This window comes from Podarcis liolepis (genome assembly GCF_965112155.1).
Source record: "Podarcis liolepis genome assembly, chromosome: 11".
Classification (NCBI taxonomy): domain Eukaryota; kingdom Metazoa; phylum Chordata; class Lepidosauria; order Squamata; family Lacertidae; genus Podarcis; species Podarcis liolepis.
Window position 1 is genome coordinate 26370586 of NC_139565.1, and position 23958 is coordinate 26394543.

Below are 23958 nucleotides of genomic sequence, written 5' to 3' on the forward strand. Positions count from 1 at the left end.
CCCCCAATCCGTTTTTTGCTAGACTGCTGGCTCATGCCAGTCTTAGGGGAGGGTCTTATGGATTATTATTATCATTATGTCACTGAGCTTACCATTTATTCCACCGAGATCACCATTTATTTATTGCAAAAAAACGAGAGCCAACAAGAGCCCACTCTTTTTTAAAAAGACGCACAACCAGAGAACCTGTTTTTGTTATTCTCGCCCCGCCCCGCCAAAAAAAATAGTATACAAACACCAGAAAGGATAAACGAAAGCATCCCGTTTTATTTTATTTTTTTTAAAAAAATGCAGATGTTTAAAATATCCTGCACTTATTTGTATGAAATAAAGTATTATTAGAGGGTTACGGAGGGACCCAGTTGGGAGGAAACTACAATTCCCAGGATGCCTTGCTCCTTCTTCCGGGAGAGGGCGGGGCCTGTCCAGGTGATCCCGGAAGGAGGTGGCCGCGGGCGAGTTACCTAAGCGTTCCTCGGAGGCGAAGAGCCGCAAGGTGGTGTAACGGTCTCTTCCAGGGTCCTTCCTTCAGCGCCCTTCCCCTGGTCTCAACACCTTGCTTCGGAGGCCTCCCATTTTAACCCCCCGTTTTAAAGGGGTCCACATCTGCCTTCCCTTCCCAGAGCGAGCCTGGCTGGAATTTGCCCCCGAAAGTTTCCTCTTTGGCGAGCAGGGGAGAAGGAGGATCCAGACTCTGGTACTATATTATATGGCAACAGGAGGATGCCAGAGGGGGTAGCGAGCAATCTGGGGGTTGCTGTCTAAAAAAAACACCAGGGGGTGCGTCTTGTTCGTCAAGAATATAAAAAGGATTGGAAAACGTTTAGTAGAGTATTTAAAAAAAAAACACAGTATAAACGAGTGAATAGATGAGCAGGACTTGAATAAGTTCAGCAGTATAAGAGGAAGTCAGAGAAAATTAGTAAGAGTAGAGTAGAACTTGGGAACTTAGAAGAGAGGGGAAGTGAAGTCCTTAGGTTGTCTTTAAGTTGTGTCCTTGTTTGGTTGTGGTTTTGCTTTCATTTTTTGCTTTCCTTTTAATTTGTAGTTATTCTTTTAGAACTATGTAAAAAAAAAGACCACATGTAAATAAAGTTACTAAAAAAGAGGGGTGCAGGACAGTGCAAGTTTCACCTTTGGAATGAGCTCTAGGTGGTAGTCGTCACATGATACGAGGCACTCTTTTTTTTCCCCCTCCCCTTGATTGGTTTAAGTGACCCAGCACTGGAATTTGGTATTGGAAACCTCTGCAAGAGCGAACTGTGTTTCCAGATATATGCGGGCTTGCAGCCTTTAAGCTGGAAGCACATCCACTACAACTGCGGAGTAACTCTTCAAGTTACTATTCAAGCCTTTAGCTCAGGTGGTAGAGCATGAGGCTCTTAATCCCAGGGACGTGCGTTCAAGCCCCACATTGGGCAAAAATATTCCTGTATTGCAGGGGGTTGGACTAGATGATCCTGGTGCTCTCTTGCAACGCTATGGTTCTATGATTATCTTCAGGGTGTACAAACAGCTAGCTATCGCCTCCCTCTTCTGATGACTGCACATTTGTGAACCGGTTTCATCAAAACAGAAAATGGAAGAGTTCTGTTTTTATATGGATTGTGCAACCTTACACTGTTAGGCCCTATTAGGTGGCAGAAGTTAAAAACAAAGCATGTTGAGTGTGCTAAAGAAAAAGTACTTGCCAAGTGAGCCCTAGAGAACAGTTCTGAGTTGTTTTTTCTTCAAACAGCCCGAATGGCTTTCCTGAAAATCATTTGAGGATGAGAGTTGTCCCAGTTACATTTAGCCATTTCCATTATATTGTCCTCAGTATATATTGCAATATAATATTAAACCAGATCAACACACTGTATACCCTTTTCATGTTTTTAAAACTTTGTTCGCAGAAAATGCAAGACGTTCAAGGGAATCCAAAGCAGCAGTTGATTTCTGAGCTTCACAATTTTGCTGCTGTTGGAGACAAGACCAGGCTTGCAACATTGCTCAGTCATTCTCCCTCACTTATCAATGAAACTGGGAAGAATGGTTGGACAGCCCTGATGTATGCTACTAGAAATGGGCACTTCGAGACCGTGCAGGCTCTGCTCGAAAAGGGGTGAGAAAAACACAGCCAACTAATTTATTCAAATTGTCTAAATATATTTGCTGCAATGTTGCACAACACAGTGGAATGACTATATGGGGATTATATGGGAAAACGGAAATTGCTTATCTTCGTAGTTTTAATCCTGATAGAGCAATACAGACTCCTGAATTTGGGGCTAACATTAACGTTGGAATATAAAAGTAAATCAAATCAAATCCTCTTATATTTCAAACTCTCTTATTCTATGAACATCATGTACACAGAGATGCTTCCATTGATCATTTTGAAGGCAGGGGCTGGGGAGGTTAATTGTGCTAGCCACCATTTCTTGAATTGATAAGATTCACAAAGTAATAACTTTTTGCAAGAGAATTGGTGTATTTTGAGAGCAGGGTTTCCCAAACTTTGGTCCAAAGATACCAGTGGTGGGTACCCTTCATTCAGGGGCCCCACAATGTGTCTAGGAGTGGAAGCAACAGCTGTGAACAGTGGGTGCAGTGCATTAAGTATTCATATTGATTTTTAATTGTATCTTAATGGATGCTTTTATTTCTTACATCAAATGCTATTATTGTTGTATGTTATGTTGTATCCTATGAAATTCAAATTATAATACATTAAATACAATACAGACACACACATCCTCCAAACTTATGCACATTCCACTTGTTTGCAACTGCATTTATGTGGGTTGCCGCAAAATAAATGAATCAATTGAGTGGCCCTCCATCGCTCAGGGCTGCTGCCCAGAAGTGAGCGAGGGAAGGTGCATCGTGCAGTGGTTTTATGGTACCTTATATGTTCTGAAGTTCTATATAAAAATGTTGCTTATATTAAGGTGTGTTAACAATTTTTCATTTCATTTTATTTTTTTGAAATAAGGTGTGACAAGTCCATGACCAATGCATCCAACCAGACAGCACTGGACATTGCTAAATTTTGGGGCTATAAGAATATAGCTAACTTATTAGCTAATGTGAAGAGTGGACTGGAGCCATTTTTCCTGACCAGTGAAATTGGAGAACGCGAAATCTATTTTTGCAGGACATTGCTTGATAGGAAGAGTGAGAAGAGAACAGATGCGAAATGGTTGAACATAAAACAGAAGCAGCCAACTACTGTATACATCCTTTTTTCAAATTTAAGACCATTAGTTGCATCAGATGATGAAAAAGATACCTCCCAGTTTCCAAAAGTTAAACTCCATAAGCTTTCTTACAAGGATGTAAAGGAATACCTGGAGCAGCCGGAAACCATCACGCTGATTTTTCTTGGAGTAGAACTTCAGGTGAAAGGCAGCTTGCCTCCTACTCTGAAGGGGAAAGAGGCAAGCAATGGTGAAGACGATAGTTTGGTTGCTTGGTTTGCACTCAGTATGGATGCTACTGCTGCTGATAGATTTATACAGAAGCATCAAGAGTGTTATTTTCTTCATCCACCTATGCCTTCCTTGCTGCAATTGTCTGAAAATGAAGCTGGTAAGATCCCTAAGTGTTTCTCTTTTTAGTCAAAAAATAAATAAAAAATTGTCCAGTAACACCTTAGAGACCAACTGAGTTTGTTCTGGGTATAAGCTTTTGTGTGCATGCACACTTCTTCAGATATTTATTTCGACTGTGTTAGACCAACACGGCTACCTACCTGTCTCTTTTTAGTGCAGGGAGAAAACTGGTTGATTTTATTTATCCTTTTTAGTTCTCATTCCTAGCAAGGTTTTTCTGCATTCAATTTGTATTGTAGGCTACTGCTTACTGGATTGAGCATATGTCTTCAGCGAAAACCATAACATTGTTCTAGGAATAAGGTTATCACAGTCACTGCCGCGGACACAGCTTGATGCGTCTTGCTTGCCCTTCTTGTCCCCTTTCCTTCCTTGTTCTCTACTGCTGCTCCTCAAGATACGGCTGTATTTTGTTTCTTGGCTAAAGAAAGTTAGGGCTGATTTTCCATTGCCCTTGTCTGCTGTCTCTCACAGAAGCATTCTGGTTACGTGAACCGCAACCTCATGGGTCTTTAGCTTCGCTGTTTCGAAGATCAGGAACATTTCAACAATACGGAAACCCTGCTGTGGTTGAGCTTTCAAGGCTGTCATCTCACACCGTACTTTTGATGTAGTAAATCGCCCCCATATGCAAAGACCCAAAGTGGCCAAAAGTAACACAGTATTAGAACGAGAACTGATGTATCAGCTTTAATAGCATAACATGAAAGGGTTCTTCTGTTGATTTTCATGGTGAATTGGAATGCTGATGTTGCAATCTGTGCTGTAGAAAGAACCCTGCATGTTTATTATTTGCACTTTGTGGTTGCTTTTTTAAGGAGTCATCGCCCAGGCTAGATCTGTCCTGGCATGGGATAGCCGGTATCAGTTCTGCCCAACATGCGGCAGCGCAACCAAATTAGAAGATGGAGGCTACAAGAAATCCTGCTTAAAGGAAGACTGTCTCAGCCATCAGGGCATTCACAACACATGCTACCCACGAGTCGGTAAGAGAATTGCAAATACGTTGTTTTCTCCCCAATAGCGGTGCAAGAATTTCAGGGCAGCCCACTGTTGTTCCTTGCAATCTGAACTTATTATCTAGTTGAAACCAACCTAGTAAAACTGCACATGCTGAAAGGGAGAAAGAAGGGACTGTGGCCAGCTGGAATAATCACATTAAAACATTGGTTCCTTGTTTATTTTTTTGTATTAAAAACAGACCGTTCGTGACAGCTAGTATTAGTCATCCCTGGAGTAGATCCATTGAAATAAGTGGTCTTAAGTTCATTGATACCAATGGATCTACTCCAAGGATGACTTAGTTGGCCATCCTATTCCTGTCAACTTGCACGCAAAACATATTCTAGTATAGATATTCTTTTTTAAAGTTTTTATCTAATCTTTTGCATGCATAGTCTGACGTTGCTTCCACAGTTTTATTGCCATCTTTCTTCCCTTTCCTCTCATAGCATGTATTTTATTTTGTTTTTAATCGTTAGTTCTTTATTTTGTCCTCGCGATCTTGACTGATATTACCAGCTCTGTAATATTCACAGAGAAAGTTAGTTGGATGTGGTATTAAGTGGTTCTTCAGAAGCTTAAACAAAGGGAGTTGTGAACAGGAGGAGACATACAAGACCGCTGAGCCAACAGCTGGTGTTTCTAGTGACATTTCCTTAACAAAACTAGAAGTCAGCAAGATTTGAAACCTTTGCTGGATGCCTCACAGCACATACATTTTCCACAGGTCATCAGTCTTTGAAACGTATTTACCTAATGGGATTGTCATATCCGTCATTTTGACAGCAAGGAAACGGTATAGGTTGAGCAGCCAACAGAAAGGGGAGAATGCAGCAAGAAGGTTGGATATCAAAGTGCAAAAGGATTGGCTTGATACTTAAAAGATGGTGCTCAGTTTGTTTAAAAGCCCACAGATTAAAAGCAGAGTCACAGAACAGTTATGAACAGCAAAGCAACAGATTAAAAGCTTGAATGAAGCCATCAAATGGTGGTCAGGCCAAAGCCCTCTGATTTCCCCCTCAATCAATGATAGTTTGACATCAGAGAGGAGGGCAAATGGGAATCATTTTATAACAATTCACACCAAAATATAGACAAGAGTCACAGGGTCTGTTCAGATGCAAAATCAAACTATAGTGTTAGTTTTGGAGAATGAGCAGGCATAAACCTCAGACTCATATGCTCCCTCACACACTCAGGGAAGTATGTTTTGTACAAACTAGCAGTGCAAACCATGACCATCACCTGAGGGATGCCTTAGTAGGGTTGGGGCCATCAGAAAATTATAAGGACTTTTCAATGTACTTTTGTTGTTACTGTTATCATTTACATTTATACCCCAATTTTCCTCCAAGGAGCTCAAGGTGACGTACATAGTTCTCCCGATGTCATCCTCACAGCAACCCTGTGATGTAGGTTAGATTGAGAGTGAGTGAGTGACCTAAGGTCACCCAGTGAAAACACACACTGGAGAAGATTATTCTATTCCAGAAAGGGACTCTGGAATAGATAATTGAGAGAAGACAGAAAAGAATCCTGAAGCATAAGAGAGAATACTGTATCCAACAGGACCTGGAAAACCTGCTGTCGTGACACTGCAGGAAGCTGAATCTGACTGTACTTTGAATTGTGCATTGCAGTTGAAAATGTATTCCACTGGACCATTAATCTGTGACTGAAGCTGAAGGCACGAATTGTTGCTGATTAGGTCACTGCTTTCTGTCGAGTGTGCAACTAGGTCATTTACTCCAGAATTTATACCAAACGCATACTGCAGCTCCGGGTAATTTATCTCCCAAGTTCACTTTTGGTCTAGGCAGGTATATTCCCGCAAGACATTTGTGTTACAAAAAACAGGTGAATTAAGTATTTTTAAGGAACCTGCATTAAGATTACCGTCTGGGGGGCTTGGAGAGAATTGGATTTCAGGCTTTTAAAGGAGATGATAATGCTGAGTGAGAATGAGCACACTTATGTTCTTTCTTGGTGTCTTTTGAAACAGTTTAAATTTGAATACATTTCTCTCACTTGAATTCTAGATCCCGTAGTGATAATGCAAGTTATTCATCCAGATGGTAACCACTGCCTTTTGGGAAGAAAAAAAAGATTTCCTTCAGGCATGTTTACTTGCCTTGCTGGATTTATAGAGCCTGGTGAGTTCTCTTTGTATATATTGTTTCTTTCCTTTATTTCCATCCCAGATGTTAAATATAAAACTACAGTGGTGCCTCGCAAGATGAAATTATTCCGTTCTGCGAGTCTCTTCGTCTAGCGGTTTTTTCGTCTTGTGAAGCAACCCTATTAGCGGCTTAGCGGATTAGCGCTATTAGCTGTTTAGCGGCTATTAAAGGCTTAGCGGATTAGCGGCTAAAAGGCTATTAGCGGCTTAGCGGCTTAGCAAAAGGGGGGGAGCGGAAAAAATCGGAACACTCGCAAGACGTTTTCGTCTTGCAAAGCAAGCCCATAGGGAAAATCGTCTTGCGAAGCAGCTCAAAAACGGAAAACCCTTTCGTCTAGCGGGTTTTCCGTCTTGTGAGGCATTCGTCTTGCGGGGCACCACTGTACTCCTTTGCCCTTTGATTTCTGATTTTGAACTTTGGCCTGCAGCAAACCATATTACTGTGTATAGGCATACCTGGAAATCTGTTGTGTTTAATTTAATAATTCACTAATTTGTATACTCTGGCTGGTTCTGAAGTTGTGTAAGCAGACTGGGATGATTTTTGTCCCTTTCTCCTGTAGCTTCTGGCGTCCCCAAAAAGAAAAATAACCAATTTCCCCAGGACTTTGGAACCCCTTCTGTGAAAGACTCCTTCCACAGAGGGGCTGTCATGGAACTAATCCATTGTCAGTTTTTTTGAGATGTCAATTCTGCTTTCTTGTAACATACATTGTAGTCATTAAGTCTTTTTATTCCTACATATGTCTTATGTGCCTTGAAAAGTGAAGGCCACATGACATCCAAGATGTGCTCCAGGATTGCAGCGAAATAGTTTTAAGGATATAACTGCACATGACACTAAAGGCATGGTAAAACAGTAAAGGACCCCTGGACAGTGTGGTGCTCATTTTGCTTCAGGCCGAGGGAGCCAGTGTTTGTCCACAGACAGCTTTCCGGGTCATGTGGCCAGCATGACTAAACCGCTTCTGGTGCAGCAGAACACAATGACGGAAACCAGAGCACACAGAAACACTGTTTACCTTCCCGACACAGCACTACTTATTTATCTACTTGCACTGGCATGCTTTCAAACTGCTAGTTTGGCAAGAGCTGGGACAGAGCAACGGGAGCTCACCCTGTAGTGGGGATTTGGACCACCGACCTCCTGATCGGCAAGCCCAAGAGGCTCAGTGGTTTAAACCACAGTGCCACCCATGTTCCCCCTAAAGGCATGATGTCAAGGTTGCTATTATAGATGCATTTTTATTGGAAATATTGCCTTCCTTTTAGTTGTGATACTTCTGATTTGTGTTCTGATCTGTGCAGAAAGCTTTAGATCTTTTGAGATGCTATAAAGTACAGGACGTGATTCTAGCTTGGAGCTTTGTCAGTTAACTGTTCTTTCCCTTCTTTGATTAGGTGAGACAATTGAAAATGCTGTTCGAAGAGAAGTAGAGGAGGAAAGTGGAGTTAAAGTGGGCCATGTTCAGTATGTCTCTTGTCAACCATGGCCAATGCCTTCGTCCCTAATGATTGGCTGCATAGCGGCGGCAGTGTCTACAGAAATTAAAGTTGACAACATTGAAATAGAAGATGCCCGCTGGTTCAGTAGAGAAGAGGTAAAGTTCAATTTAATTTCCTTTCTTATTGATTGCCCTCTGACTGTATTGGTTAGAGCATGCAGTATGGATATGCTTTTTTCCCCAGGCAGACAAAAGAGTCCTCGTACTCTCCTTATTGTACAGTGATTACGTTGAAATTGAAAATTATGTGTTGCTAAAAGAATTGGTATAGACAGTTGTTCCTGTATTGAGCCCATAGATCTTTCCAGTAAGTTGCATAGACAAATTTCATAAACAAGCTCTAAAAGTCCTGTAGACATAGCAATCATCCTGATTTGGCTTTACCTTTTGTGCCATCCTGCTACTAGTAGAGATGAAAATAGAAGAGGTGATCCTCTTTTTATAATAATAGCTTCCATTTGTATAAAAGTATTCAGACTCTCAACTTTCAGGATAATATACCACTAAAAAGTTGAATCATAGAGTGTCATGGTTCCTATTTCCTCCCTGCCATTGCTTTTTAACATTTGGCTGTTTTCATTTCCAACAATCATAATTTAAGGGGCAGATCAGATAAATGCAATTCAAAGACCACCCAGCTGCCCCTTGCTTATACTCACTGAAAAACAAAGTGTAATCGGCAAACGTGTCGGATTACATACATACACCAAGGCCTAGGATATATTAGTGTCTTTGATATTTTCTAGAAAAGGTCATGGAGCATGCGTGTGGTTTTTCTCCCACAGGTTTAGTCATACATTCAGCAGAGGGAGATAGTAAACGATTAATTGCACAAGGAGGAGTGAGCTCAAATACTTTATGAAACAAACTGGGGCTAGCCCAGTTGCACATCTCTTCTCTAAAGCAATTGGCTGCTAGCCATAAAATCCTTCATACAGTGGATCATTAACCTGATGAACTACGCAAATTTCTTTGCTGGATTTAACTTGCTCAAATATGATATTTTGTATATTTCAGGTTTTGGGAATTCTGAACAAAAGGAACCAGAGTGCGTTCTTTGTGCCACCGCATCAAGCCATTGCACACCAGTTGATAAAGCACTGGATTGGAATGAACGCTAATCTTTAAATCCAGCGAGCTGATTTATCTGTCTTGTATCACTGCTGTAGCTGCTACTGTGTTGGAATTAAACTAGATGTAATTAATCATTCAGCATCACATGTGACCATTTTAGGGATTTTGCAGTACATTTGTGCATGTGTACTTTACAGAGGTCATTGCTCCCTGGTAAAACCTGTTAGGATTGCAACCTCAATCTTTTAGTCTCCAGAACATATTTGTGCATACGGTTCATTTCTCAAATCGCTCAAGGTCTAACATTGCCTAAAGTTGGGGATGAGAGAGGACCTTTTCAAATGTAACTTCACACCTGAAAGTTGCATTCGCTTCCAACTGGTTACTCTTGATTTTACAGAGTTTACTTACACCTCTCTGATTTTAGCTTTCCCGGGCTGTTGCTTCAGGCTATGATACACTTACAGCCTAAATCATTCTACCTAAAGGCATTCAGCCATTTCTCAAAACCAGAGCAGAAGAAAATAAGCTTTCTCTGGGCTGAAAAAAATGGATTGCAAAGAGCTAATGCCTTTGTGTACTGGAGCAGGCTCTTGAGCCTAACACGTGGGTACCTGTATATCAGGGACTTTTTTGCTTCGCAGACGAGCCATTAGGATAGAGGAAGACTGGGAGGGATATCTACTAGAAGCAGGTATTCTAAGGCCTCTGTATCCCTCAGCCACAGGCTGCTGCAAAAGCCACTTTTAAATAATTGGAGGACAGTGCCTTATGATTTTTCCACATAAATATAAACCTCTTTATTCCTATGATAGACCCCAATGAAACAGTTATCCTGCTGTACTTCGGTTGCCGGAGCCTCATTTGCACAAATGGTACACCAAATCCAATATGGACAGTAAGTAAGGTTAACATTTGAGTAAGTGAGGCTATACATTGTGCTTTATCACCCCTTGAATACTCTGCTGAAAGCTTATGCTGCACTCAATTTCCTTATTTGTAGTTTGCCACAAAAGTATTTGCTGTTGGTGTTTTATTGTGATACAGTCTTATTAAATATATTTTGCCTAAGATGTTGCTTAAGTTTGCCCTAACTTTGTTTTTAAAAATAAGAATTAACGCAAGGGAAGAAAAACCCTGGCCTTATCTTTCTCTCCCCCCTCAGTCTGTTAAAACATGTGAAGGAAAAAAGGTGGGTGCCAATAGGCTGATTAAAGGTAGGCCATTCTTGAAGCTCCATGGAATTAAATATACTAATCAGATTCTGAGCTTATGGGACAAAAATAGCAATGGAAAGAAGTAGACCAGGCCAATGACACTTAACAAGACTGTCTCATCTCTTCGCTTTGTTTGGATGCCAATTTTTGTTTTAACCTCCTTGAAAAACTAGAAAGACTTTATATAGAATTTGCTCAGGTAAGTTGCTTTTCTTGTTCTTGCTACACCACTGACAATAAACTATATGCTTTTTCTCCCTCACCAGTCAGGTGGCTAGAGGAATTCACTTGTACCGTTATTACTGACCCAAGTTTTACAGTAAAAAAAAGGGGGGGATAAGTAAAAGGAGAAGAGAAGTGATGGTGGGGGAACAGGGGTTGAATAATAAACCCCAATAAGTTTCCTAGTAAATCCACATAGTGACCTTCTTAATGCAACAACTGAATCATAACTTGGTGTTAGAGTATTTGCTTTGCATCTCTGCTGCCTGCTTTAGCAAATGGGAATCATATCTAAGGAAAATATTCAGCTCCTAGTCTCTGTAAGTATTTCTCTTTGTATATCACTAGCCAAATGTCAGCCAGATCTGATGCGACAATATAATTCTGTTAATTCACCATGTTTGCTCCTATGAAATGCAAACATTGTCTAATTTTCCACGATGGAGAAAATCAACTCCTCTTAGCCATGAAGAAAATTGCTTTTGAACAAATAACTTGCAATTCTAAAGTAGCACACTTACATAGAAGTAAGTCCAATTGAATTCAGTCCAATTTACTTCTGGGTAGAGCTGCATAGGATTGTACTGGAATATTGTATAGGGTATAAATAAAAATAATAATAATTATTATTACTATTATTATTACTGTTAATCAACTTCAGAGTAAAATTAGTTCTAGGTTTTTAAGTGTGTGTTTTTAAAAAAAATATATTACTTGGCAAGTTGAAGCCTAACCAGTTTCTTTGTAGCAAATCTTATTAAATGCAATGCTGTTTACTTCTGTGAATAAGTGTACTTGGGCTCGTTGCTTACTTCATCAAGTGTGTAATTTGACTATATCAGAATATACTTTTAAGTAAATCCTCTGAACATCTTGCTAGTCTTCTCAAAAGATACACCACACTTTTTAAGATGATTTGCTGTAGTGGGATCCAAAATTCACTTCAAACTTTGCTTTGTGTGATATCTAGTAATTTAGGAATATGCAACTCCACCTCTGAAAAAAAATAGTTATCTGTATATTTGCTTTCAATTGTTTTCTGCTGCTTTTGAGGGCAACTCATAATTCTAAGATTCACACACACACATTTTATACCACAGTGTGAAGTGGGAAATTTTCCAGTGCTTTATTTTTCCACATAAAAATTTCCATTTCATAAGTTTATTAATGAATCTATAGGTATCAATTGCAAGTCCAATATTAGTCACACTTAACAGTTTAAACATTTCTAGCTTTCTATACTAAATACAGGTAAAATAAAAATGCTAAATTGGAGCACTCTTCAGCACATCAGAAAAAGCTTGGATACAAATTAAACTGCATTGGAAAATTTTGCAATTCAAAATTCTCCAGAGAACACACACATCATCACATGGCTCTGCACCTCTAATATGAATGAAAAGCAATACACCATGGTACGTATCGCCTACATTGGTCTCTACAGCCACAGCGCTGTAATTCTACAACAATTTTGATTTATCCCTGAAGACGCACTGTTCCATTGTCTCCTGAGACAAACAGATGCCAGGAAACTAGAGAGCAAAATTATGATTTTGTCTAAAATTAAAGAGTCTTCATACTGTTTTAAGGAAATGAATCAAAACTGAGGAGAATATCAATACTGATAATTATTTTCAACTCCAGTTAATTAGAGTACTAGTTTTGATGTCTTCTCAGGCTCTATTTGGTAAGTTTTTCAATTAATTAATTAATTTCAATTAACTACATACAACCAACACACCTGGGCTGGATTGGTGGTCAATGCAAAGCTGGTAAGAAAGTTCTGGCTAAGATAATTAGGGATTCTCATAGGAATCCATCGGAGGAATCCGTGGTTTGAATCTGTGTTTAAATTTAATCTCAATGATGAGTTCCGAGTCAATCGAGACGTGAAGTAGAAGTTTCTTGATTGGAACTTCTGGGGTCTGGGTTCTTCCATGGCTGCATTTTATTTAAAATTAAAATTAAAAAATCTAGATTGGAAACTTGGAAAGTGATGTGAGGTTATCCCTTCCCCACGCTGCCATTTCTCCATAGGAAATCATATTCCACCAATATTATTGTTTGCCCTTGTTGGGGGAAGAGTTCGTGTATTGTGGAGGAAACTGCAAAATGCAAAGTCTGAAAGAGATGAATAAACCAGTGGAAAGGAAGAGCTGTTAAAAAGTAGAAGGTGTAAAAGAACAGAGTGGTAAAACTCAATCATTTTGAAGGGATATATGCTTTGTGCATTCTATGATGCTATGGTCGCACTTGGGGTTTTTTAAGTGAAAGAAAAATGCTTTATTGCACAGAGTCATGGGATTGTAGAGTTGGAAGGGACCACAAGTACAATCTAGTCCAATCCCCTGCAATGCAGGAATTTTTTGTGTAAGGTGGGCCTCAAACCTACGACCCGAAGATTAAAAGTCTCGTGCTGGACCAACTGAGCTGTCTAACAAACTGCAGATTTCGATACTATGGCTGAGATACTATGAATGTTTTATGACTATAAAGGTCATATTTTGGAAATGCACTGTTTTAACCAAACTTTTCATCACAGGAGAAAAGTAATCACATTATTTTATAAATAATTTTATAAAATTCCACTCCTCCCCCCCCCCTTTTTGTCATTTTGGCCCTCTTCTTGATTTTGTTTGTCTTCTCTTTCCAGCCAATGCTCCTCATTATAAAGTCATTTCTCTCCTTGTTTTTCAGAAATAAGCAGTTTAGAAGCTAGCAGCTTATAAATAAAATAAGGTTTCATGCTAGGGCAGGTATTGCACATAATGATAGGTGCCATAAGAAAAAATGTGAATGATTTGGTGGGCAAATATTAGTAACTTCTTTGTTACTTAACTGTTCATTCTGGATCCAGCCAGAATGCTGCTACTTGTTTGGGAATAACCTTGTGACATGAACACTATTTCCATATGGCATGAGTCTAATCTTGTAAATGGCTGAGCAGCACTGCCATCTTTGAGACGAGGAAAGTAGGGTGTTAGGTACTTTCTAAGTTTAGGAGCTTGATAAGGACTTGATCTTGCAGTCCTCATTCATTCATGTAATCCTTATGGAAGTCAATGGGGCCATTCATATGTCTGAGGATTGTTGGATCAGTGTCATTCCCATTAGCCTCAACGGACCTTTAAGAGAAACCTGCAGTGTGGCAGGTGGCGGGGAAGGAAAACAGCTGAAGACATCCGGTGCACTTCTTTAGAAGGCTGCATAAGATGACTGCAGGATTGGGTGTGTTGTCCGCTGGCAGTAATGCCACTGTGAGACTATTCGCCAGTATTTTAATAAGAATGTTCTTATCATACCATTGCATGGAGCTTCTAGCGAGCTCACGCAGCCAATTGCCAGGCTTTAAAAGTTCACACTCTTTCAACTCAAGAAATCTTGATTTTAAAAACTCAAGGCATTCCACCTGATTTCACTAAACTAATAGCAGATTGGAAGAACACAAACTGCTTCTTAAAGCAATAAACCCAGATGCCAACTTTGCTGCCACATACACCTGGACAACACCATTACTGGCCCCAACAACACCAAACATACCATCTCAGGAATATTTAATTGCCCATCTTCTAACATTGTGCATGCTATCAAATGCCAACAGTGCCCTTCAGCTCTCTGTATTGGACAAACAGGCCAAACCCTATGCCAAAGGATAAATGGACATAAATCTGACATCAGGAATCACAAGACAGAGAAACCAGTAGGAGAACACTTCGATATAGTGTTCCAGGACATTCTATACAAGATCTCAAAGTAGTTGTCATATTACAAAAGAATTTCAGAAATAGACTGGAAAGAGAAGTTGCTGAATTACAACTTATTACCAAACTTAAAACCATGGAGAGACCTGGTCTGAATAGAGACATTGGATTCTTATCTCATTATACATGATAAAGCTATTTTCGGCCATCTCATCCCTTGCTTTTTCCTGTAAGACCAATTGCAGTTGTTAACAGTCGTCAACAGGTTTACCACACCTATCAGCCAATCATCCATTCCCACCACCCTTCTGAGTAATACCTCTCCCCACCCTCTCACTATATAAAAGGACCTGGTGACTTCTGTTTCAGTGCATCTGAAGAAGTGTGCATGCACATGAAAGCTCATACTAATAACTAACTTAGTTGGTCTCTAAGGTGCTACTGGAAGGAATTTTTTTATTTTGTTTTGACTACGGCAGACCAACACGGCTACCTACCTGTATCTGCTTCTTAAAGGATCATCTGTTTTATGCAGGGGCAAGAAGAAGGGCGTCTGAAGTTTGGGCTTCTCTGTGAGGTCTGTAAGAAGCCAGGTTAAATTATTTTTTAGGAGAGCTGGATGCAGATGGTCTATGGACATTGATCTTCGCATGGTCTTGCAGAGTGTGATAAACGAACATTAATAAATTCCAACAGAATCTACCACGATTACAGCCAACACATCTGTAAGACGTAATAAGCTTTCTGGAATGATTTCTTCCTCCTCCTGCTATATCTTTATATAGTGTACTGATCATCTCCTTGCTGCCGAAGAGGGAAGCAGAAGAAACCCATTAAATAAATAAATAGAAATATGTTCATGCACCTCATATGTTTTCTTATCCTTTGGCTTCATTGAATGACCCTGCATTCTGGTCTTATGAGAGAGATGTTTCCCTACGTACATGAACATTCCCTTTAATGTGAACTGAAAGTGCCAAGGAGATGTCGCAAAATTCACTTTGTTCCGGGTATGCTTAACCTTTTGGGTAGCATCCAGACATTCAAACCAAGATCGTTCGGACCTAGAAAAATTCATAGATAAATATCATCCACCTGGTTTTGATTAAGTCCATTTCTGCCTCTATCAGATTTGTTTAGCCAACCTTTTCGGGGGATATTGTGCAGCCCATAAAAAAGTTATTCCCTAAGTGGAGATGTTAGAGACATTCTTTAAGGGAGAAATTGCTTAAAGTATTAGTGTGACTCTTCGATCCATAAGAATGATGAATCACACTGTTACTTGTACAGAGCTTTGAAAGCGCCCATTTTAAGTTGATCCTTTTAAGATGGCTGTACTTTCAAAAAGGTATATATTGCTATATTGTGCTATTAAGAGTTAAGGGTGGAGGGGAAACTCACACAGTCTATCTATTCATCACCTGACAGTTAAAGTGTTCCGTTTTTTAAAAATAGAGATTTTTCTAAGTACCATGTCAACACAAGTGACAGAGCTAAAAACTTCCTATCAACACCCTTCAAAAAAACAGATATCTTGAGTTCCGTAGCAGCTTTTTATATTTATAATCTGACATTATAAAATATTTTACTCTTGCAGTACTGTCAATTAATGCCTTGGAATTTAAAATTGCACTGCCACTGAATGAAACTCATCATCATTTCATGCAGTGCCCACAGTGGCACCTGGCAAGCTCTTAAGCTCTGTATGATTTTAATCAGTAATTAAAGCACTATATTCAGCACTTTGCCAAACAGAGAGGTTAAACAGGAAGAGCCCTGCTAGAATTACCTGTGGGATTAGAAGGGATGTTTTTTGTTTGTAGAGAATAACACTTCTTAAATTAGCCAGTGGATGCCTGTTCATGATTGCTACTGTCTTTTTTTAAAATAAAAAGTGTCAAACATAATATTCAGGGACTACAGTTTCTCCCCCACCTAAAGTGATTGACAAGACAGTGGTCAAGTGTTGGGTGCTCCAGCTCAACCAAGCACCCCATTGTGGGGAAATACAGTGAAGTCGTGTTATTTAATTCATTTGTTCTATCCCACTTTTCCTCCTAACAAGCTCAAGGCAACATATGTTCTCACCCCCAATTTTATCCTCATGACAATAGCTCAGTTGGTTAAAGCGTGGTGCTGATAATGTCAAGGTTGCAAATTCAATCCCTGTATGGGACTGCTGTATATCCCTGCGTTACAGGAGGTTGGATAAGACGATCCTCAGGGTCTCTTCCAACTCCACAATTCTATGATTCTATGACAACCTTTGAGGTAGGTTAGGCTGTGACTGGTCCAAGGACATCCAGTGTGCTTCATGGCTGAGAGGGGATTCAGGAACATCAGAAGCTACCTTAGAGAGGCCAGACCATTGGTCCATCTAGCAAAGCAGTGTTGAACTTCTGGTTTGCAGATTAATGTGGAATAATGGAACAAATCTACTATTTCAATCTACTGGTTCAATCTGGAGCCAGACTAAATTAGTTGAGCAGAATTCATGGCTAACTGGTCCCATTGGTTTCAGGTAGAACCAAGTATGACTTAGTTTGGATTTAACCTGGTTTGTCAAGATATACAGTATCTCTCTGATCAGGGGGATGTGAATGACTCACTGGCCATTCCTAATACTTCCTGAGCCTTCAAATAGTGTTTCAGAAAAACTGAATCAGAACAACCATAACATTCAAAAATACGAAATTTTGCCAGTGACTAGAGCATTGCCCCTCAATCTGGCCTCAGCAAGCCCCACCTGCCTGCCTTGTTGCCTACAACCAGGGGGTAGCATTGGCTGGTAGGTCCTTGACTTAGATGTCTTTGTACAACTCAGTGGAGACAAGGATGGGGACAAAACTAGAAATAAGAGCAGCTGGATAGCTCAGTCGGTGGAGTGTAATACTCTTAATCTCAGGGTTCTGGGTTCATGCCCCACCTTGACCAAAAGATCCCTGCATTGCAGGGGGTTGGACTAGATGACTCTTGTGGTCTCTTCCAACTCTACAATTCTATGATTCTAAGTAGCTCTGCCTATCATTGGTTCTGGCTCCACGTGCTGTTGGTCTCCCTTCTATCCACTCTACCAGTTCCATTGAGAACCAGCCAATTACAGTGGTACCTCGGTCTACGAACAGCCCTGTTAACGAATGCTTTGGACAACGAACTCTGCAAAAGCGGAAGTAGGTGTTCCAGTTAGCGAACTTTGCCCCAGAAGACGAACAGAAACTGAACACCAGCGGTGGGAGGGCTCATTGGGGAAAGCGCGCCTCGGTTTAAGAACGCTTTGGTTTAAGAACGGAGCTCCGGAAAGGTTCGCAATCCAAGGTACCACTGTACTGCATTTTGCCAACATTGCAAGGGAACTTGGTGCTGTATCAGATGATAGGTGAAGCCATTCAACATACTGTCAGCTTGGGCTTCTTGTCTAGTTCTGAACTTATCTGTGGATATTGACCTGGAAAAGGAGACAAAGAGGAGAGCAAACCTGAAAATGAATACTTTCTAATGATTATCTCCCTATCCTATTGCAGAGCAGAAGAGCACTGAGAACATTCAGGCCTCCAACATGAGCAGGAAAAGGAGGAGAAGCTACAAGAGCAGGAAAAGCTCAGATACCAGGGAAAGTAAGTTTGCAACAATGGTTTACCTGATAATAGGGACTAGGTTGGTGATCCTTGAAAACTCCTTCCCTTGCAAGCACCAGTTGCCAAAAATGTGGCCTGTGCTGAATGGGATGGGATGCATCCCAAAGATAAATAATGGAAATCAATATGGTGCAGCGTCATAAAGCTATTTTCTGCTGGAATTACTGATGTGTTCCACATGCTAATATTTATTCCTGAAAAAAAATATAAATGGGAGCAGCAGCTTTATGAGATGAGGTTTCAGCCCTGTGGGATTACAGTTTGTTTCAGGATATGCACTTTTCAAAAGGCTGTTTTTAACTCTTTCACTTTATGCTTAATAGGTGAAATGCAGACTCTGCTCAGTTCAGTGTCCAAATTCTCTGAGTTCAGTCACCACTGAATATTTCGTGTCCTCAGATATACCACTGTGCAGTTTCTATGCTATATACTTGCTCTTGATTGTTTACATGGAGAGCTTATAGGATTTATGTAAGCACACACGAGTTTTTAGTACTTGATGTTTAGTTATGTTTTTATATTACATTGGTAGCCACACAGAGTGGCTGGGACAACCCAAACAGATAGGTGGGCTGATGATGTTGTTGATGATGATGATATTTATCACCCCTTGTGATTAACCACATGGCCTAAATGGAGGGCAAGATGCCAGTCAATAATAGGAGACCATGGAAACTTTCCTCTATGCAAACCAGGCTCTCACGCAACTAGGACACCAAAAGAGAGTTTTTCATGCCCTTTGCAGTGGAGCTAGGTCAATTACACTGATTGTTCGGCTTCCTGCCAAAAGGAAAGGCGACCACCCATTGAAGGGACCCGAGAGAGAAGTCATCATGCTTTCCAGCTGACTTGTATTGGTAGATCTATAACAATTCATTTATTCTGGATGTGGAATATTATGACTGAGCGTAGTAATGACAACTTAGTTGCTATTGATGAATTCATACAGGCAGGGTGTAGGGGCCAAGGGAAACGCAGCTGCTGCCAAGTATGACAAATGATGGCTTCTTGTGAACTGTGGGAGCAGCTGAGCATAATAAGCATGTACCATATAAGTGGGGTGTACTGTTGAGTGGCAGCGAGGGGGGGGGGGAGACGCAGAGAAATCAACTGTTTGGCATATTGCAAGTCAGCAATTATAAATGCATGCACCGCTTCCAAAAATAACCTTTCGTAAGATTAGTAGAGTTTGTGGAAGCTCGCAATAACAATGGAGACAGGCAATGTTTTCGAGACAATCAAAAGTGGTTTGAGAGAATTGTTATTTTCCAAGTTTTGCCCAACACATTGATGATGGACCCTCTAGCACAGTGGTTCTCAACCTGTGGGTCCCCAGATGTTGTTGGACTACAACTCCCATCATCCCTGAGCTCTGGCCTTGCTAGCTAGGGGTGATGGAAGTTGTAGTTCAACAACATCTGGGGACCCACAGGTTGAGAAAGGCTGCCTTGCATCTCAGATCGAATTAGAGCTTCCAGACTGTTTGAAACAACACAAAAACCTACAAACCAGCTTTACCACCAAATGTAATCCGCATATACAGTGGTCACGCTCACGTGTAACAAGCTCCCAAGGAGCGGATTACAGCTGGTTTGCTCCAAACCTGAACCTTTTTAGCTCAGCATGGGAAATAAGCCAAGGTTTGGTTTGGTGTGCCGTCTGAATTTTGGCTTGTGGTTAAAGCACTCTCCTCCGCAAGGGCTGAGGAAGAGCGAAGCAGGTGTAAACTCTTCTCCAAGAGCCAGCACATTTGTGTGGTCCTGGTAAACCAAAGTTTGGCTTTCCACGTTGTACAAATCAGGTGACTATGAGCAATGTATCCTCATTCCAACTGTGGCTCCATCTGCACTATACATTTAAACCAGTACCATACCACTTTAAACCACCATGTCTTTCTCCAAAGAATCCTGAGAATTGCTGTTGGCCATGGCTGCTGAGAGTCATTAAGAGAACCCTAGTCTCCTCCCAGAGTTACTGGGAAGAGGATTGACTGTTACACCAGTCTTGGAACTATAGTTGTGTGAGAGGAATAGGGATCTCCTAACAACTCTCAGAAACCATAACAAACTACAGCTCCCAGGATTCTTTTGGGGGGCTGTTTAAAGTGATATGATACTGGTTTAAATGTATAGTGCAGATGATTCTGACTCTCCAAAAAACAACAACAACAACCACCCAACCCAGCCTAGATTTCCAGGTGTTCTTTAAAAATAGTAATGTTCTTCTTCCTTTACTTTTCACTCTTCAGACGAACATATGCCAGTCATCTGCAGATGCCAGCAAAACACTGAAGGTGTGGAAGGCAGAGGAAATGAGCTCCCAGCAGAAGCTAATAATCATGGAGCTGAGGACATGGGACAGTCAGACAAAAATAGAAGCAATCATTCGTGCACACTAGAGAATGGGAGAAAGAACAATGAGGGTGCTCTTGAAAACAGAGAAGAAGAAAACATATCTGACAGTGCGAAAGAAGGAAAACAAGAAAAAGATTGTCCTTTGCTGGCTTTTTCTACTCAGCAAGATGAAGTCTTAGCAGTGATAAGTGTTGATGAATCAGAAACCTCAACAGGAAACATCACACTGGAATGCAACTCCGACAGTGTGCGTTCTCCTCAGTCGGAGAATGTATTTATTGCAGAAGTGAAATGTGGTTCCTTTAATATGAAAGTGGAAGTGAAGAAAGATTCACTTCCTGGAACAGACTCCGCATCTGGAAAATGGAAATGTCCTAAGAATAGGTGTTATTATAAAAGCCACTGTTGTAAGCAGCACAAGGAGCGAAGACCATCCAGCAATCTTTCTGGAAAATATGAGACACCATCTAAATGCAAGATCCAAATGGCCAGTAACCCAAATCCATCCATGTCAATTAGCATTGTAGGGAAGGAAATCAAGGTGCAATATATCAATAGGAAGCAGAAACTAAGGGTTAGTGTCGAGCCTGGTGTTGAAGCAAGGAAATGTGGCCCGGCTAGGAGCTCAAAATATGGAAACATGTCCAGTGATACGGATTATTCTACCACCGAGGAATCTTATTCAGATTTTGAGTCAGATTTTAGCTTTCAGGAGAAGGAGGAATCATTCCCAAGTTACATGGGTCCAGAGTGGTATGCCCCGATACCTCCACCAGCTGAGTTTGCTGACTCTGAGGAAATCTGCTTAGATAGTGCCACTGAAGTTGTATCCTTAAGTCCATCAGGTGACATGAACATGTCAGATACTTTCTCAGCTGCCTTAAATTATGGAGAAGGAAGTGATCTCTGTCAAGAGAAAGGTGATAGAAGGAAGGAGTGTGCCAATGGAAAAGATTTCTATAAAGAAATTGTTTTTTCAGAATTTAGCTATACTGGAGAATCTCCTCTAGAAGACTGCAGTTCCAGAGAAATATATCCTGGAAAGAAACCTAATGATGAGATGAGTGATGCTCACCAAGTAAGGAACAGCAGTCTAATAGACACAAGGAATATTATGCGTGTTTCACATATAGAATCAAAAAACACAAGAAGCAATTCTTTCCCAGCCACCCCTGTTGATATATTGTCATCATTTCACCCTAGAAGAGACTCTGGTTTCTATTCAATGCCATCTTTATCCTTAAAAGTGCTACCCAAGCCAAGCAAAGCATTGAACCCTTACAGCAAGAATGCCCATACGCCTACCAGCTGTACAGAACTTTCCTCAAGTTTTGCATCATTGTTCGGTAATCTCAGAGAACTTAAATGCTGCTATTCCTTCACCTCATATGACCATGAAATGACTGTGTACCATGCTGAGCTGGAAGAAAACCTAGGCAATGCTTTTTTCATGGATCACTCTTTAGAATACATAGAGGACTGCAGAGAAATGGATTGGGTGGCTGGAGAGGATTTTCATTCCATTGCCAATTCCAATTCCAATGAAGAACATAAGGAAGAATGTGGACCCATTGAGCCTCTGAGAACACTAGATGTACCTGAGGAATACACTGAACTCGCAAATGGTGGAAATGATTATGAGGTTCTAAGCAGTGATCATTACAAAGTCCAAGCATACATAGAAGTACAGAATGAAGAATTATTAAATCAAGTTTCCTTGCATTCTGGAAACCAGTCTAGTGACTATAAAGATGACAATAACATTGCTGATACAGAAAGCATCCAAGGCCAATTCTCTGCAGAACAGCCCAATGGAAATCATCAGCTGAGTATTGCAGAGTCTGATATAACGATGAAACGGAGAAGATCAGTGATGACTGTAATAACTGGAGAATTAGAACGCAGACTTATCATTCAAGGTGAGAGAAAGTCTGTGGCAGAATCTTTTGACTTGGCAATAAAAAAGGAGCCCTTATTGCCCTGCAGCATAAGGGAAGCATTTATGTCACCTCTGTTGGATGCTGAGGAACCAGATTTTGATAATGAATCCCAGAGCTTTGCAGAAGTTGAGGAGATGCCTGAAGACATGCATGAAGATTGCCAAGATGCTTCTGCCCAGGCTGATGCTGTATCTTGCTCTTTAGAAGACGAGCAGGTTTTGGCTGATACTGAAGCACCCGAGATGCTTTCCAGCAAACAAGATATATGTTCGCCTGATCTTTCTGGAAAACATTTAGCAACAGATCAAGTGCAGGTGTTACTCAAACCTAGTTGTGAAAAACCAGAGGTACAAAGTGAAATAAAGACGGATTTGGGCCAGAGCCCAGACACTTTGCCCCCAAACAACCAGACAGGTAAGTACTTCCAGATTCCTTGGAAACAATAGTTTGTTCTTACTTTATGCATCAAGGCAAAGGGTTGCAATGAAATGTCCTTTTGAGAACTAGTCAGCTTTGTTAATCATAAAGGGACCCCCTTCTTAACTCCAATGGAGGAGCAGTCTAGACACAACTTGCAAGTTTTACTCCTGCTTGAAGGACACATATTTTTGCTGCCTCATCTTACTGTTTGTGCAGATACCTTCCTTGACCCAGTGTCTTCTGAAAGTAGGCCTCAGTTGTTCTAAGTAGAATTAATACTAGTATGCTTTAAACTCAAAATGTCACATATTAGCAAAGTAGAGCTGGACTTGGGAATGCTGGTAAGGTTGGTAAAATGCTAACATGATCCTTCAGTAAGGTATTTCTTTCCCTAATCTAGTTGTTTTCAAATTGTGTCCAATGGGGTTCCCAAGTTAGCAAGCCAATAATGTCAGGCAACTTACCTAAAATAGAGTTGCCCATCTTTCCTTAAAACATGGAACTGCATGGGGTCACTGGCTGAGTCTAGGCCTAGACAGCGTCTGTAGAAAATGAGGGTGCACCTGAAAGACTTCCCAAAATTCACTGCAACATACAGCTGAAACCATTTGATGTTACATCAAGCAATTGTTATCCAACACTTTCCACTGCATTCCCCCATCATTGACCATGAAAAGTTAGGTTTTCATTTTTGAATGGGTTTGTTGCGCAAAAACATAAAATCTATTTGGATTGTGTATTGGCCAGTGTGCCGTTGAATCCTACCTGCAAAAATAGCAACAGTCTGGAAGGCCCCTGGCACTTATTCCAAACACTGCAATTTCCTCGAGGCCAGTTCAGACAAACAAGTAGCGCTTTTTTCAGGTGGCCTTAAATCCATGCATCACAGCAGGCCAAATAGTTATTTATATGCGGTCCAATCCAGCTTATTATTCTCCAGATGTGTGTCAAGCTTATTTTGAAACTTGAAAGATGGCAAGGTGGAAAAAAGGGGGGGGGAGAGAATAGTTTCATAACCTATGTCAAATTTTAGATATTTCATCATTCTTTATACTTGGTTGTTCCCCTTATCATGCTGTGATTCCTGATGCATATATCATTGCTGCCTTAATT

The 23958-nt window shown here is 40.6% G+C and overlaps 2 protein-coding genes across 5 annotated transcripts in view; both read left to right on the forward strand.

The window, feature by feature from the left end:
- The first annotated feature begins 406 nt into the window (after positions 1–406).
- NUDT12 (nudix hydrolase 12) lies at positions 407–10427 on the forward strand. Of its 4 annotated transcripts, none has more exons than XM_083465593.1 (7): positions 407–697; positions 1896–2104; positions 2978–3573; positions 4415–4582; positions 6638–6751; positions 8179–8378; positions 9300–10427. In XM_083465593.1, the coding sequence occupies exons 2-7, from the start codon at positions 1899–1901 to the stop codon at positions 9408–9410; spliced, it is 1395 nt and encodes a 464-aa protein (XP_083321719.1). In that variant the 5' UTR covers positions 407–697; positions 1896–1898; the 3' UTR covers positions 9411–10427. The 4 variants fall into 4 exon arrangements, with proteins under 4 accessions (XP_083321719.1, XP_083321720.1, XP_083321718.1 ...); XM_083465594.1 differs by having other exon boundaries at positions 407–496; XM_083465592.1 differs by lacking the exon at positions 9300–10427 and having other exon boundaries at positions 414–496; positions 8179–8622.
- Positions 10428–18022: 7595 nt separating this feature from the next.
- LOC310688227 (uncharacterized protein) overlaps positions 18023–23958 on the forward strand; it is a 40790-nt gene continuing 34854 nt past the window's right edge. Inside the window, exons 1-2 of the mRNA XM_083464380.1 lie at positions 18023–18110; positions 20380–22839. Coding sequence (XP_083320506.1) covers positions 18053–18110; positions 20380–22839 — 2518 coding nt within the window. The 5' untranslated portion in view covers positions 18023–18052. The remainder of the gene's footprint in view (positions 18111–20379; positions 22840–23958) is intronic.

Excerpts from the sequence above, each read along its gene's own strand:
- NUDT12 (XM_083465592.1), top strand. The coding sequence starts at position 1,899 with ATGCAAGACGTTCAAGGGAATCCAAAGCAGCAGTTGATTTCTGAGCTT. Across the intron at positions 2,105-2,977 it reads CAGGCTCTGCTCGAAAAGGG|GTGTGACAAGTCCATGACCA; the intron begins GTGAGAAAAACA and ends TTTTGAAATAAG. Across the intron at positions 4,583-6,637 it reads CACATGCTACCCACGAGTCG|ATCCCGTAGTGATAATGCAA; the intron begins GTAAGAGAATTG and ends CTTGAATTCTAG.